The sequence below is a fragment of the Onychostruthus taczanowskii genome, unplaced genomic scaffold (genome assembly GCF_017590055.1).
Source record: "Onychostruthus taczanowskii isolate IOZ18803 unplaced genomic scaffold, ASM1759005v1 scaffold95, whole genome shotgun sequence".
Lineage (NCBI taxonomy): Eukaryota > Metazoa > Chordata > Aves > Passeriformes > Passeridae > Onychostruthus > Onychostruthus taczanowskii.
Genome location: NW_024507546.1, coordinates 2,050,075 through 2,063,235, shown reverse-complemented (window position 1 = coordinate 2,063,235; position 13,161 = coordinate 2,050,075). Strand labels below are relative to the sequence as shown.

At 42.2% G+C, this 13,161-nt stretch overlaps 1 protein-coding gene across 1 annotated transcript; it reads right to left on the bottom strand.

Moving 5' to 3' along the window:
* Positions 1 to 2,469: 2,469 nt before the first annotated feature.
* HSP90B1 (heat shock protein 90 beta family member 1) lies at positions 2,470 to 12,484 on the bottom strand. The gene is made up of 18 exons (XM_041426829.1): positions 12,327 to 12,484; positions 11,760 to 11,859; positions 11,048 to 11,189; positions 10,838 to 10,954; positions 10,143 to 10,474; positions 9,114 to 9,225; positions 8,323 to 8,439; positions 7,619 to 7,735; positions 6,793 to 6,930; positions 6,628 to 6,705; positions 6,480 to 6,545; positions 5,987 to 6,256; positions 5,511 to 5,756; positions 5,081 to 5,217; positions 4,485 to 4,563; positions 4,232 to 4,387; positions 3,583 to 3,681; positions 2,470 to 2,742 (listed from the first exon to the last, which is right to left on the bottom strand). The coding sequence occupies exons 1-18, from the start codon at positions 12,373 to 12,375 to the stop codon at positions 2,713 to 2,715; spliced, it is 2,385 nt and encodes a 794-aa protein (XP_041282763.1). The 5' UTR covers positions 12,376 to 12,484; the 3' UTR covers positions 2,470 to 2,712.
* Between the last annotated feature and the right edge of the window lie 677 nt (positions 12,485 to 13,161).

Below are 13,161 nucleotides of genomic sequence, written 5' to 3'. Positions count from 1 at the left end.
CCCGTGTGTGCACTTTTTATATAACTAGATCACATCCTTTCTGTCAGGCATCTTTATTAATGACAGCAGGCAGTGAGAGAGAGGCTCTGGTAAAACACAGATGTTAAGTCCAAACAAAATCTATCAATGAAAAAGTCTTAATAGATCAACTTCTGGTGAAAAGACTTTTTCCTTTACTGCACCTAAACAAAGCTGAGATTGGCAACCTTCTACTTCAGCAGAAGATGAAGTTTATTGAAGAGAAAATGGGACAGTTCAGCAGTATTTTGTTTCTGTTCTAACTGGGGCATGAACAGCAGGTTTTGATGATCCCTTTAACAAGCCAGCATTCACCAGCCCTTGCACTGTTACTCACACTTTGTCAGATTATCACCTCTTATGTTGTTGATTTCTGACATGCAAGATGCATTTCTCTCTTATTTTCTAAAGTTTTTTCAGATCTAAAGGCTGCAGAGGGAAGCTTCTACTAATTAGGCTTAGACTTCTGAGTGTATCTTGCTGCTACTAGAAACTGAGCAACAGGGAGCTCTGCCTTTTCCAGCACTGAGGGAAATGTCCTCAGTAGTGCCCATCTAGGAATAGCAAAGCTGACAATGCACCAAGTTTTAACAGCAGAGGTGACAGCACCAGAATCAGCATAACTGCAGCACTGAAAGAAACAGTGCTGAGAGACACTTCCACTACTGCCACCATTTTGCTTCAGAGCTGACAAAAATAAAAGGGAAACTTACAAGTGCATTTTGTGCTTATTAATAGCAAACACTTGTCACAGCAGGGTGTAGAGAAAGCCGCTGGACCACAGCTATGTTGCACATGATACTCTCCGCTGAAGTATATGAAGAGGCAGAAAGCATAACTCAAGTATGCTCTTTATTATTTCTGAAATTTAATCAGTTTTGTCACCCTCAAACCAACCAAAGCATTGAAGGCTTCAGCTATACAACAGAACTAGGTTTGCTTAAATCTACAAGTAACTTACAGACTAAGAATACTGGAGGAGGCCACCCTTCCCCTTCCTCTTGTTAGGCAAACAAATTAAACTTCAGAACAACACAGGAGGTGGGAGCAACCTTCGTTACTCAGAGGTCAAATAGAGAGGTGTGGGTAGTAATGATACATTTCTGAGTGTATCACTGAAAATAAGTGATCTTTAGGAGGTTTATTGCTACAGAGCACAAAGTAAGGGGATATTCCCTTTTTGCCCTGTTTAGTAACTTAGTAGCAAAGGCTGCTGCTAAAGCTGACAGTGCCAGCTGCTGAGACTTGTGCTAGACCACTCAGCCTGGGCCAGTAACAAAAGGCTCTTCTCTTAAGATACCACTGCAGTGAGCAGAAACCAGAGCCGCCCCAGACTCCCTCAAGAACCCCCCAAACTAGGCTTCCTTTCCTTGACATCTCAGACTTCAATCCAGCTCTAAAATCCTAACACAACCACACTCATGCATGGCACATTTTGGACAATATAGAAGCCTAGTAAATGGAAAGCAAGTGCTTCACGTCAGTGTTTACTGCCCTCACCTAGTAAGAAAGCTTATTTTGCTTCAGACTGCAGAAACTTGTAACTTCACAGAAGTTCTGTTAACAAAACAGAAAAGATTGGTTCTTAAGTAGAATCATTGTGCAGAAGCACCACTCCTATGTCCTTCTTCCACAGGGGAAGGCAAAAAGAAAATAAAATCCTTACTGTAAACGCTTTCTGCAGAGTCTGTGAAGATGTTTTCAAGTAGAGGCACTAGTTAGAAAATGTAGTGCTTCATCCAACCACTACATAAAGCTAACATAAATGGAAGCTCAACCCGTCTAAAACTAACCAGGTTTAGCTTCAGTAACATTAAGTAACTACAGTGCTTTGCCGTAAGAGACCAAGAACAAGAATGAAAACATTTAGGAGTAACAGCATCAGGAATATGTGAAAAGAACTTCCATCTTTAAAAAATCTTGTAGAAAACAGAACTGCTGTAGCTACAAAAGTCAAAGGTGTTTCCAAGTGCCATGGAGGATGGTACCCGCTCATAGGTAGTGAGACAGTTCTGGTGCTGGCTGTCCACACAGTTAGTGAAAGGAAATGTTTTTCTCCCTCTCATCTGTAAAGCTTCTGCTGCCTGTCCTAAGGAGTCAAGTCACAGGGTCCAGCACAAGCTGTCAGCTTCATTTCCAATGCCGTTTTTTAATGCCCCATCTCCTCTTTGTCAGGCTTGCCAGGAGATAACTAACTCCAAGTCTTATTTTAATTAGCAAGTTCAGTACACAGCTCTCAGCTACCAGGCTAAGCAGCACAGCACGTTTGTAAATGTAAATCCCAGCCACAGGCAGATGCTGCAAGTAGGTGTGGCTGTGTCAGCAGAGGAAGGTCCAAGGATTGCCAACAAACAGCCTGTTTGCACAGAGGACCCAAACACGCAGGACCATACCTTCGCTTCTTTCTGCCAGCCCACAAGATGAGCTTGCTATGTATAAATTTAGAGTTGGTGGTGTTTGGGAACATTTTATTTTGTACATGACAAGATTTTACACCAAGTCAGTTAAATAATACAAATTTACATTCATGAGGAATGTTTTTAGAAAAGTGAACTTAAAAAAAAAAAAACAAACCAACTCCTTTACCCTTAAAACCCCATACCCTCTGTCAACATTTTACAGTGGAAAAAACCAAAACAATCTAATTCACATTCCCTCTTAACCCCCCAATGCAAGACAGTAGTTGAGTGCAGTTTACAGTTCATCTTTCACATCTGTGGATTCCTGTGAAGACAAAAAAGAGAATCAGAATATTACTTTTGGAAAGTGGAAAAAGGTTTTAAGAACTGCCCTAGAAGAACAGAAATTTATATTACTGTCATTATATTATACTGCTGTGTATATAATGGCATCAAAATTAAGTAGGTATAGTACAATAAATACCGTTTCTCAAATTTATTTTTACCTAATCTGACATATAACAGTAGGAAATTACATTGCTATAAGCTATATATTTGCACTAGTCACAGGATATCATCTTGCAGGTCTCTTCCAAAAGCAAGCCAAGAAAGCAGGCCCAGCTGGAACCTCATAGCAACTTTACAAGTTAGTATTATCAAGAAGCTATGGTATTAGAAGAGTTCAGCATATCATCAAGACATAGTTAAAACTGCAGACATGAGCTAAGTGAAGGCTGACTTCACATGACAGGTGAACTGTTCAGAAGCAATGGTGTTGTCTGCAGTGTTGTTCCAAGCCTGTATTGTAAGCATTTAAAATTACACAATTACAATTGTTCATGTTTTTGCCCACAAGCTGTGGAAATACCATGGATAATTGTCTTCACTAGAGGATTTGTTGCCATTTTCTTGCCACAGGCACTGTTACAATCTCTAAAGCTTAACTCAGCTCCAGCTTTGAACATACCTCAGTGTCATCTTTTCACAATATAGTTTAATAATAAATTTGTACTGCTGTTTTTTTTCCCCCTCCAAGAAAAACCTGGAACACCTGACAATAAAATCTACTGTCATGAAAGGCAAAGTGAACTTTATTGCCAGGTAGCACCCACAGGTGAAGTTGCACATAAATACTGGCAAGAAAGCATCAAACTTGAGACCCTACCTTCTGTGTTTCACTGTCCTCAGCATCAGCATCCATTTCCTCTTCATCCTGCTCTGCCTCCTCAGCTGCGTCTTCAGGCTCTTCAGGTTCCTCATCCACCTGTACACAAAGGTCACAAGCAATTTACTTTACTTGCTTAGGTTGTTTAACTAGTTGTGCACTAGCTAAATACAGGCTACTGAAGTATTCACTATTATTTCCTAACATTTGCCACCAGCTACCTGAAGGAAAAAGTAAAATCAGTTTAGCACTGCTCCACTCGAGCAAAACAGCCAGCAGAAGTTCCTGCACAGCGTTATGAGAACATGTATTACTTGTACCCACTTAGGAATTTCTCCATTAGAGAGACAGGAGCCAAAGGCCTGTGTGCCCAGTTTACTCCTGTAGAGCCAGCACTTAATTAAGGACAGGAATATGCTGAAGAAGCATAATGAAATAGCAGAATCTCAAACAGCTACAAAGAAGAGCATGGAAGGGAGAACATGAGTTTTAAGTACAGACCCATGGGTGAAGTGGGTGAAGTGGGTGGCCCACTTAACTGCAGGAAGCTGGATACATTTTATTTTATGGAAGTGAATGAAGCAGCTGCACTTTTTTAAGAGGGAGCAACAGTAGGTCAATTATCACTCCAAGTGGAAGACAAACTAACCTTGGCATCCAGGTCAATGTTCAAACTCAAACGAAGCATCCTTTCTATTCTGTCTCCATATTCCTTAGTGTCTGGCAACATATATCCTGATCTCAGAGTCGCAGTTTCAAACAATACCACTGCAAGATCTGAAACAGTTTTGTCATCTTCATTTTCCTAACATGGAAGAGCACCAGAAAAATCAAGAGAGACCTGTTAAAGCAGGTTGTATACAGCCAAGTCAGTCAAACTTCCATTACTGTTATTTATTTACCTTGACTCTCCTCAGCATGTCCTTGATCAGTGGATGCCTGGGGTTAATTTCAAATGTCTTCTTTTGGCTGGCATAATAACTGAAAAGAGAAATTACAGTACTAAGTACTAAGTTTCAAAGTACAGGACCCAATGATATCTTTAGATCTACTTGCACTGGTTACAGTCACAGTAACAAGTGAAATCCCCCCCTCCTTTAATACTGGTGCAACTATAAAAAGCATTCAAGTTACTAAGTTAATCTTTTGCCAACAAATGGCAGATACCAAATGCCACTGATGAGTCTTGCTCAGCAGGCACTTTTACATACTGGGCTTGAAAATAACAATTTAAGGCTATAATGGAGACTAACTTGGTTGTAAAATGACCTTAAAAACACCCATGGACAAATGGCAGATACCAAATGCCACTGATGAGTCTTGCTCAGCAGGCACTTTTACATACTGGGCTTGAAAATAACAACTTAAGGCTATAATGGAGACTTAACTTGGTTGTGAAATGACCTTAAAAACACCCATGATCATCTGAACCAGGCAGAAGCCTTTGTTATGGGCACACCAAGCAATTTCATGTCTGCTGCTGGAACTTGAAGCTTACTTTGTAGATATATCCTTCCCAGTCTGGTAAGCTTGAGCCTTCATGATTCTTTCCATGTTACCAGACCATCCATACTGACTAGCCACAAGAGCACATGGAGATTGGGTTAAACGTTGAGATAGCACAGCTTTCTCGATCTGTAGGGGAAAAAAAACCAAACCCAAAACACCCTAACGTTAGTTCACAGAGCTAATAGCTTATACTTACTAAACTAACTAACTCTGCATTTCCCTGTCAATTCAAGAATCTCTGAAAAATGTCTAAGGTGATGTTCTAATTCATTATCTTCCTGAATAAAGATGTTATCCCTAAAGGTTCACCCATAAAGACAGAGAAGCTACTGTCAAGTCTGTGCTCAAATAATCTGCAAGGTATGCTGTATCAAGTAGGACAAATAAAAATAATCACTACATATAACACAATGTTTTACCTTGTCTTTGAGAGCTTTGTCTTTCATCCAGTTTAAGAGGGGCTCAAATTCCTTTTCCAAGGCTTCCCGACTCTCTTTAGACTTTTCACTTTCTTCAAACTTAACTCCTTCTTTTGCTACATTCTGAAACCTCTTGCCATCGAACTCTGGCAAAGCCTGAATACAGTATTCATCTACAGGTTCAGTCAGATAGATCACTTCATAGCCCTTTTTCAGCAGACGCTCAACAAATGGTGAGGACTCAGCCTAGGATGAAAACATTTAAAATGTCAGTTTAATTGCATTTGTAGCAGCAGTTACAAAAATCTGTACAACTATCTGGCAAATACTGGTACCAGAAAAACTGAACTGCAGTAGTAACATAAGCATGCAGTCTCCACATTTACAGTAAATACGCAATTCCCAACCTCTATGGTACTAAAACTAGAGGCTATAATATACTGTACTTCTTCCCTCTTTCTTTCACTCTTACACACCTCCTTTCTGCTGGCACCAGCCATGAAATAGATTTTGTCTTGCTTCTCTTTCATTCTTTCCACATACTGATCAAGGCTTGTGAGGTTACTTTCATGATGTGAAGACTGGAAGCGCAGAAGTTTAGCGAGCCGGGTACGATTGGAGTGATCCTCAATAACACCAAGCTTCACATTAGTACCAAATTCTTTCCAGAATGTGTCATTGTATTTTTCCTCTGCAATTTTCTTGATCATATCAAGAGTTTTGCGAACAAGTTTCTTTCTGATCACCTAAAAAAAAAGCAGCAATACTGAGTTACAACAATAAGTATTTTGAATAGCCCTCAATGCAACCTCACTTCAATACAAATTCCACTTTGTATCCCTGATCTGAAGTAGACAAGTAATCTGTAAACAGCAATAACTGAGTTTCCTTTACATTAATTTCAGAGCCATGCAACAAAATTCATCAAGCTATTAAGTCTCCTAAACCTTCCTGCTGTTATGTGCTTACCTTTAACAATTTATGCTGCTGAAGTGTTTCACGGGACACATTCAAAGGAAGATCATCAGAATCCACCTAATTGAGAAACAAGATTTTAAGTATATCTGGCAGTATTTGAAGCTAAAAAGTAAATTAAAGTAATATTTCTAATACTTACAACACCCTTAACGAAGTTAAGATACTTGGGCATCATGTCATGGAAGTCATCAGTGATGAACACTCTTCGAACGTACAGCTAAATTACAAGAGCAGAGAGCACCCAAGTTACTTTAGGCTATTTTTCTCTTCCACAAAACCATACCCACACACTTTTCTGTCCTACCTTAATGAAATCACTTTTTTTGGATCCATATTCATCAAACAGTCCACGTGGAGCAGAATTAGGAACAAACAAGATGGATTTGAAAGTTACTTCTCCTTCAGCAGTGAAGTGGATGTATGCCATCGGGTCATCATGTTCCTGTGAAGAGAGAACACTTTCAACTGACATGGGGAAAATACCAGTGAGTTAATACGTTTCCAATAATAACAGCGAGTTTGGCAAATAAGTGCAATTATTTTACAACGAATCCACATAGCTATGCTTTGCTAGACAGAAGTTTAAGTTCCAAGAGCAGAGTTACTCATGTAAAAATAACTTTCCTACGTAACTTTCCTGAAGACCTCCTAAGTTTTGCTGGATTTTAACAAGCCAGTCACTAAAAGGTTAACAGGAAAATAACCAATAGTTATCATCACACCACAGTTAAGATACTTTCGAGTAACACATTACACTGTATGATACAAAGACAACACTTCTAGGAAACTGTCTCACTCTTTCTTCCACCATATGCAACAAACACTACAACCCTCAGACTAAATAAAATTTCCCTGTAACATTTAAACACATCAGCAAGCTCCACATGAGCTGCAACATAATACTTTCCAAATCTAGACTAATCAACACTTGGATGGCAGTAGCTTCTTTTGGAAAAGAGATGAATTCCTTACTGAGGTGTTATACCTTCCAAGCTCTCTGCAGTTCCATCTACTGACAACAACTAATTAATTCTTCTGAAATAGCCCATCTTATAAGCACTTGGTTTTATTCACATAGCAAGAGATACTATAGCAAGCCTCTTGCTTTGGAATTGAGGCCCAGAGCTTACCTTGGAAAAGGTTTTGTAAAAAGCTTTGTATTCATCTTCCTCAACTTCTTTAGATGGTCTCTGCCAGATTGGTTTTATGTCATTCATGAGCTCCCAATCCCAGACAGTCTTTTCAACCTAGGTAAATAAACACAATAGTATTAAAAAGACACATTCTTTACTTCAGGTCAGGCCAATTAAAGGCACTCCACCGCAGCCAAAACAAAAAATAGCATGTAAAAATCCAAACATGCTCTCATTTACAGACTTATGCAATGACCTGGACATTCTCATTTTAAGTATACACACTAGTGTAACGCATAGGAACAAAACTTCAGTCTACAGTGTAGTGTGTTCCATGTTCATTTAACACATTCACTAAGCACCAGCATTTATGTTCTAATGCCACTCTGGAAAAATCTTCCCCGCAGAGTATGTTAAATTTAAACTTGTGAACAGTATCAGATTACAGAATTCCGCTACCATTTCAAGCGGTTCATGCAAGTACTTATAATTAGCTGTGACCACAGCTTCACAAGGCTACTGCCAATCACCTGCCTGACTTCCACCTAGCTGGTTTCATTTAAAACCTTCTCTCCTACCATTTCACTTTAAGAGGATTTGCTCCTTGAAAGCACACAACACTGAAATGCACCTCTGCAAGACTACCTAGGAAAATTGCTATCTGACACGAGTTACAGGACCCCAAGGTTAACAAAACTTACCTTCTTAGTTTTTGGTTTCTTTTCTTCCTCCTCTTCTTCAACTGCAGCTTCATCATCCGTTTCTTCTTCCTTCTCCTTTGCTTCCTCCTCTTCAATGGGTTCTTCAACAGTCTCTGTCTAAAGAGAGAACCACAAGTGGGGATTTGAACACCTTGACTTCCTACCAGGCATGTTGTAGTATCCCCTCAAACAATATAATCTTTCACAGCAGTAGCCTGATTTCTGCTGTTTGCCTGTAGCAAACTTTTCTACAGGTAGTATTTTTCAGTTGGTTTTTCATTAATACTTACTTTCCTTCAATATACTGGGAGATCACCACACTCATATTTAAGTTTCTCAGTGCTTTACACATAATGCTTATCAGAGACTTGGTGGATTTCAAGTTGGTGCTACACCAAGAAAACATCACAACAGGCCTAAAATCTAAGATACTGCCCCGTTTCTTTTAGAAGGGTAACTATGGCTCTGCTTGAAAACTTAACGAAGCTTCCATCTACCAAATCCAGTGGAACAAAGATCCTTATTAGTAATTAGCAATGTTTTTTCTTTGGTAAAGTTCATTGAGTCAAATAAATCCAAGTTCCTTTGAAGTTTGTGATTTTAGAAATAGACCAGTAACAAAAAACCAAAACAACATAGTGAATTAGTAGCCAGAAGAGTCAGGAACAGAAGTGTTTTAGAAATTGGACAAGAAACAGCTCTATGGCAGGCCCTCAGCTTTCATGAAACATCTGGCCATGAAGATCCTAACCAAACCTTATACTGAACAATGCTCAGTTAAATACACTTACCTTGCTGCTCCACACATATATGGGGAAGTTTATGAACTGGGAATATTTCTTCACTAGATTTTTAACAGTGTCCAGCTCAAGGTAATCAGATGCTTCCTCCTTCAAGACAAGGCTAAAGAAAAACAAAATCCACAAAACCAAATCTTTTAAAGTGCTAGACAAGTATTTGACCGTTTTACAGCAGAATATACATTTCTTACGCCTCTGAGATTGACCAACTGAGCCAGAGCATGGTGCTAATAACCAAGAGTGAGGATTGATCCACATATGGATGGGATCATTCACTTAAGAGTTGGACTTAATGATCCTTGTAGGTCCCAACTCAGAACAACCTGTGATTTTTGCTGAAGCTGTAGCAATTCAGATTTATGCAAGTGAGCTTTTTTTATTAGTTCAGCTCCAAGTATCTCTTAAAAAACACAATTCTTACTCAACCAGCAATTGTTTTCACTGGCTGAGGCAGAACACAATATTCAAAAGTTTGAATGAAAACATCATATTGGTACTTATCAGGGTCTTAATGCACACTCATAAAGCACCAAGATCAACTTTTTTACACCGAGTGTCTCCTCCAGAAAAACATCCTCTAAATCCAGACCAAATAAATTTACCTGCTCATGAAAGCAATGAGACTAGGACCAGCAAATTACCTCCATTTTGAAATTTGCATCAGACCAGCCTCACTGATATATAAACAGCAGCCAGATTCCAAGGAAAGCTCTACAACCCCTGTATAAGTCTTGGCAGGCCAGAATTGTTTTGAGTGACTGAATGAGCCTGAAGGCAGCTGAACTGTCTGGAATTACTTGCTGATAGTTGTCAAGACATTCATAGTTTTGTTAGTTCATCTAACAGAACATGAACTACATTTCTTTCTGGATGCAGTTTGTATTTTGCATATTTCTATTAAACTGAATAAAACTGTATTAGAAGAAGTAAATCAGTCACAAAGCTAAAGTCACTCACATATTCCAGTAAGCAAAGTGTACCCACACAACCTTTTTAAGACTGAAGAAACTTAATACTTACGTTATGGTTGTGCCACGTCCTAAGGTGTTTCCTCTTGGGTCATTGATCACAGAGAATTCATTTGAATCTGACTCCCAGATATGCTGAGTATCATTGTTGTGTTTTGATGTGACAATAACTCTGTCTGCTACTAAGAAAGCAGAATAAAAGCCAACACCAAACTGGCCAATTAACTCAGATGTTGACTGGCTATCATCCTGCATTTCAGTCATCTTGTTTAAGAATTCACTTGTACCAGACTTTGCAATGGTACCCAGGTTTTTAACTAACTCCTCCTTTGTCATGCCAATACCCGTGTCTGTAACATGAAGCATGTTCTTCTCTTTATCACACTGAAAAAAAATAAAGACAAAAATGCAGTTTGACTTCACTGTCAATCTTAATACATGCCACAAATAAGTGGTACACAGTAGCTAATCAAACATGCCTAGCTACAATAAACTGAATCTGCAGTAACTACAGAAATGAGGAACACCTTCCTTCAAAGTAATCCAATACATCAGCTGCTCTTTATAAAACCAGAAACATATCATTACTGTTAAAAGAGGACGAGTCTTTGTTGCAAGGGTCCTCATGTGGTCCTAGTTTGTACTTGCATCAGTATTAAGCCAAAAAGAGAAATTCAATGATGCAGTGTATTTTTACATTCCTCCATCACTTCTTTATAAGGTATGTTTGCATCTTATCCTTCTTACCTTGATTTTGACTGTAAGTTCCTCATTGCCAGCAAGAGCATTTTCATCAGTTAATGATATCAACCGTATCTTATCTAAAGCATCTGATGCATTTGAAATAAGTTCCCGCAGGAAAATCTGAAATAGAAACCAGTAGTCAGGAATAACAAGGGGCAAAACAGACACACACCTCTCAAAATTCTAACATGATATGAAGATGAAGGCACAAACCTCTTTGTTTTTATATAAAGAATTGATAATTAGCTTCATCATTCTGTTAACTTCTGCTTGAAATGCAAACTTCTCAGATTTTTCTCTAATTTCTTTGATCTGGGATGCATTTAGGCCGTCTAGTTGGATAGCTTCTTCCTCTCTGTTAAGACAGAGAAAAACCTATCAAGGAGTCTCATCCACCAACAGCAAAACCAATTTAATTTTATCACAAAGCAGCAGCAATAACACTTAATCACTGATGCAGCACAAAATTACATGATCACATGAGTCAAGTGCAAGAGTGGCAATCCTCAACCACATTACCATAATCCAAAAACTTGAGTGAAAATTCAAACTTGCAAGTGAGACTTTTTAAATAAAGAATTCAGAGAATAGTAGTGATAGTCTTAAAGCTACTGCAATCCTCAGCCTGTGGTGCACCTCATAGGGGTGAGGCATTTCATGGGCATAGAGCTATTTCATCCACAGGGACTAAACTGACAGGATTTATGACATGCACAAGTACACCCAAATTAACAGTTATCAATATTCGAGAAAAAGTTGAACTTCTCTAAGTTGTCAAGCTCGTTGAGAAAACAGTCTTGACAGGAATGTTTTATTTCTCCCAGCTGACTGGAGCTCTTTTTTGAACAGCATTCACCCCTTATTTCTGAGGCATTACTGGTGCTCAAATTGACCCTTCCAAAAGCAGAACGCCCCAGGTACCAACCTCTGAACAACTTCATCATCCGTTCGAGACCCTTCTCTGCTTTTGCCCAAGTCATCTTCCACGGTCCCATCTACATCCACCTCATCGGCTCTGACCGACACTGGAAAAACAAGGAAAGCAGCGTTCTGAGCCCGAACTCCACACTATGCACTGCCCAACTTCTTCGCTTACCCCTCCCTACGCCTCCAGGCTCAGCGCTGCCCCTCGAGTCCCCTCCCTAGGGGAGTTCAGCTCAACCGGAGACACGGGAGACGGGCGGGGGGAGGCCCCCTCCCACCCTCCGCCCCCGCCCGTGACGGCGCATGAGCCGCTCGGCCCCCTTCCCCCGCCGCCCCATCCCCGGAGAGGGCCAGGCCCTGGCAGGGCAGACGAAGGCCCGAACATCTCTTCCTCTCCCAGCGGAGCAGACTGAGGGGTCCCGCCGGAGGCCCCATCTCCCCTCGGCGGCCTCCGTCCCCCTCACCCCAGCAAACAGTGGGGGAAGGCGGGTGAGGGTGGGGGGGGGCCTGCTGGCCGGGACCCGGACACCCCTCCGCCAGAACCTTCTAGAAACCCGCAGGCGCTTACCGGCCAGGAGCAGCATACACGCCAGAGCGAGCCCCCAGACTGACTTCATGGCGGCCGCAGTCACAAGAGAAGAGCCCCCGGCGCCGCCGCCCCGCGCTCCCGAGCCCGTCCCACACCGCCGCCGATCCCGCTGGAGCGGCCGCGGCCCTCCCCCTCCGGCTTATCAACCCCAGGGTGGGGGGGGCCTCGCCACTCGGCCCAATAGCAGCGCACCACGCCAAACACGCAGCCAATGGAGAGCTTTGAAAGGCGGGGCCTTCAGCCGTCGCTGCCAATCGTGACTTTCCATGTGCGGTTTCCTGCGGTCGGAGCGTGGCCGGCGCTCATTGGCGGGCGGAGCGGCGCTCGGCCAATGGCGTGCGCGGGGGGGCTTGGCCAGCGCGGCCCCGCGCGGCGCTGCAATGAATGGTGCACGGTGTTTAACGGCGGCACCACGTGGGGCGCGGCCGCGGGAGCGACGGAGATCATCTCCGCGCGAAACACCGGCTCCGACCGCTTCCGGGGACACCCGGAATGCTCATAGGGGAGACGAGGTGCTATGGCAACGGGCACTTCCGGTCGTGGCGGCACTCCCGAGTGCCGAGAAGAGCTAAGAGTCATGATTAGAGCCATAACCAGCCGGGCCGAGCGGCGGGAGCAGAGCGAGGCCTGGGCCGCCGTAGCCGAGTCCCGCCGCCCGCCCCACCGAGTAGGGGCGGGAACGCGAGGGGCCGCATGCCCTTCTGCGCGTTGCATGCCGGGAGCTGCAGTTCGCGCTGTCGGTGCTCCCCGGCGCCCCCTGCCGTGGCTGGGCCCTCACGGTCCCGCTGTTGTCCCTGTGCCCCCGGCCTTGGCG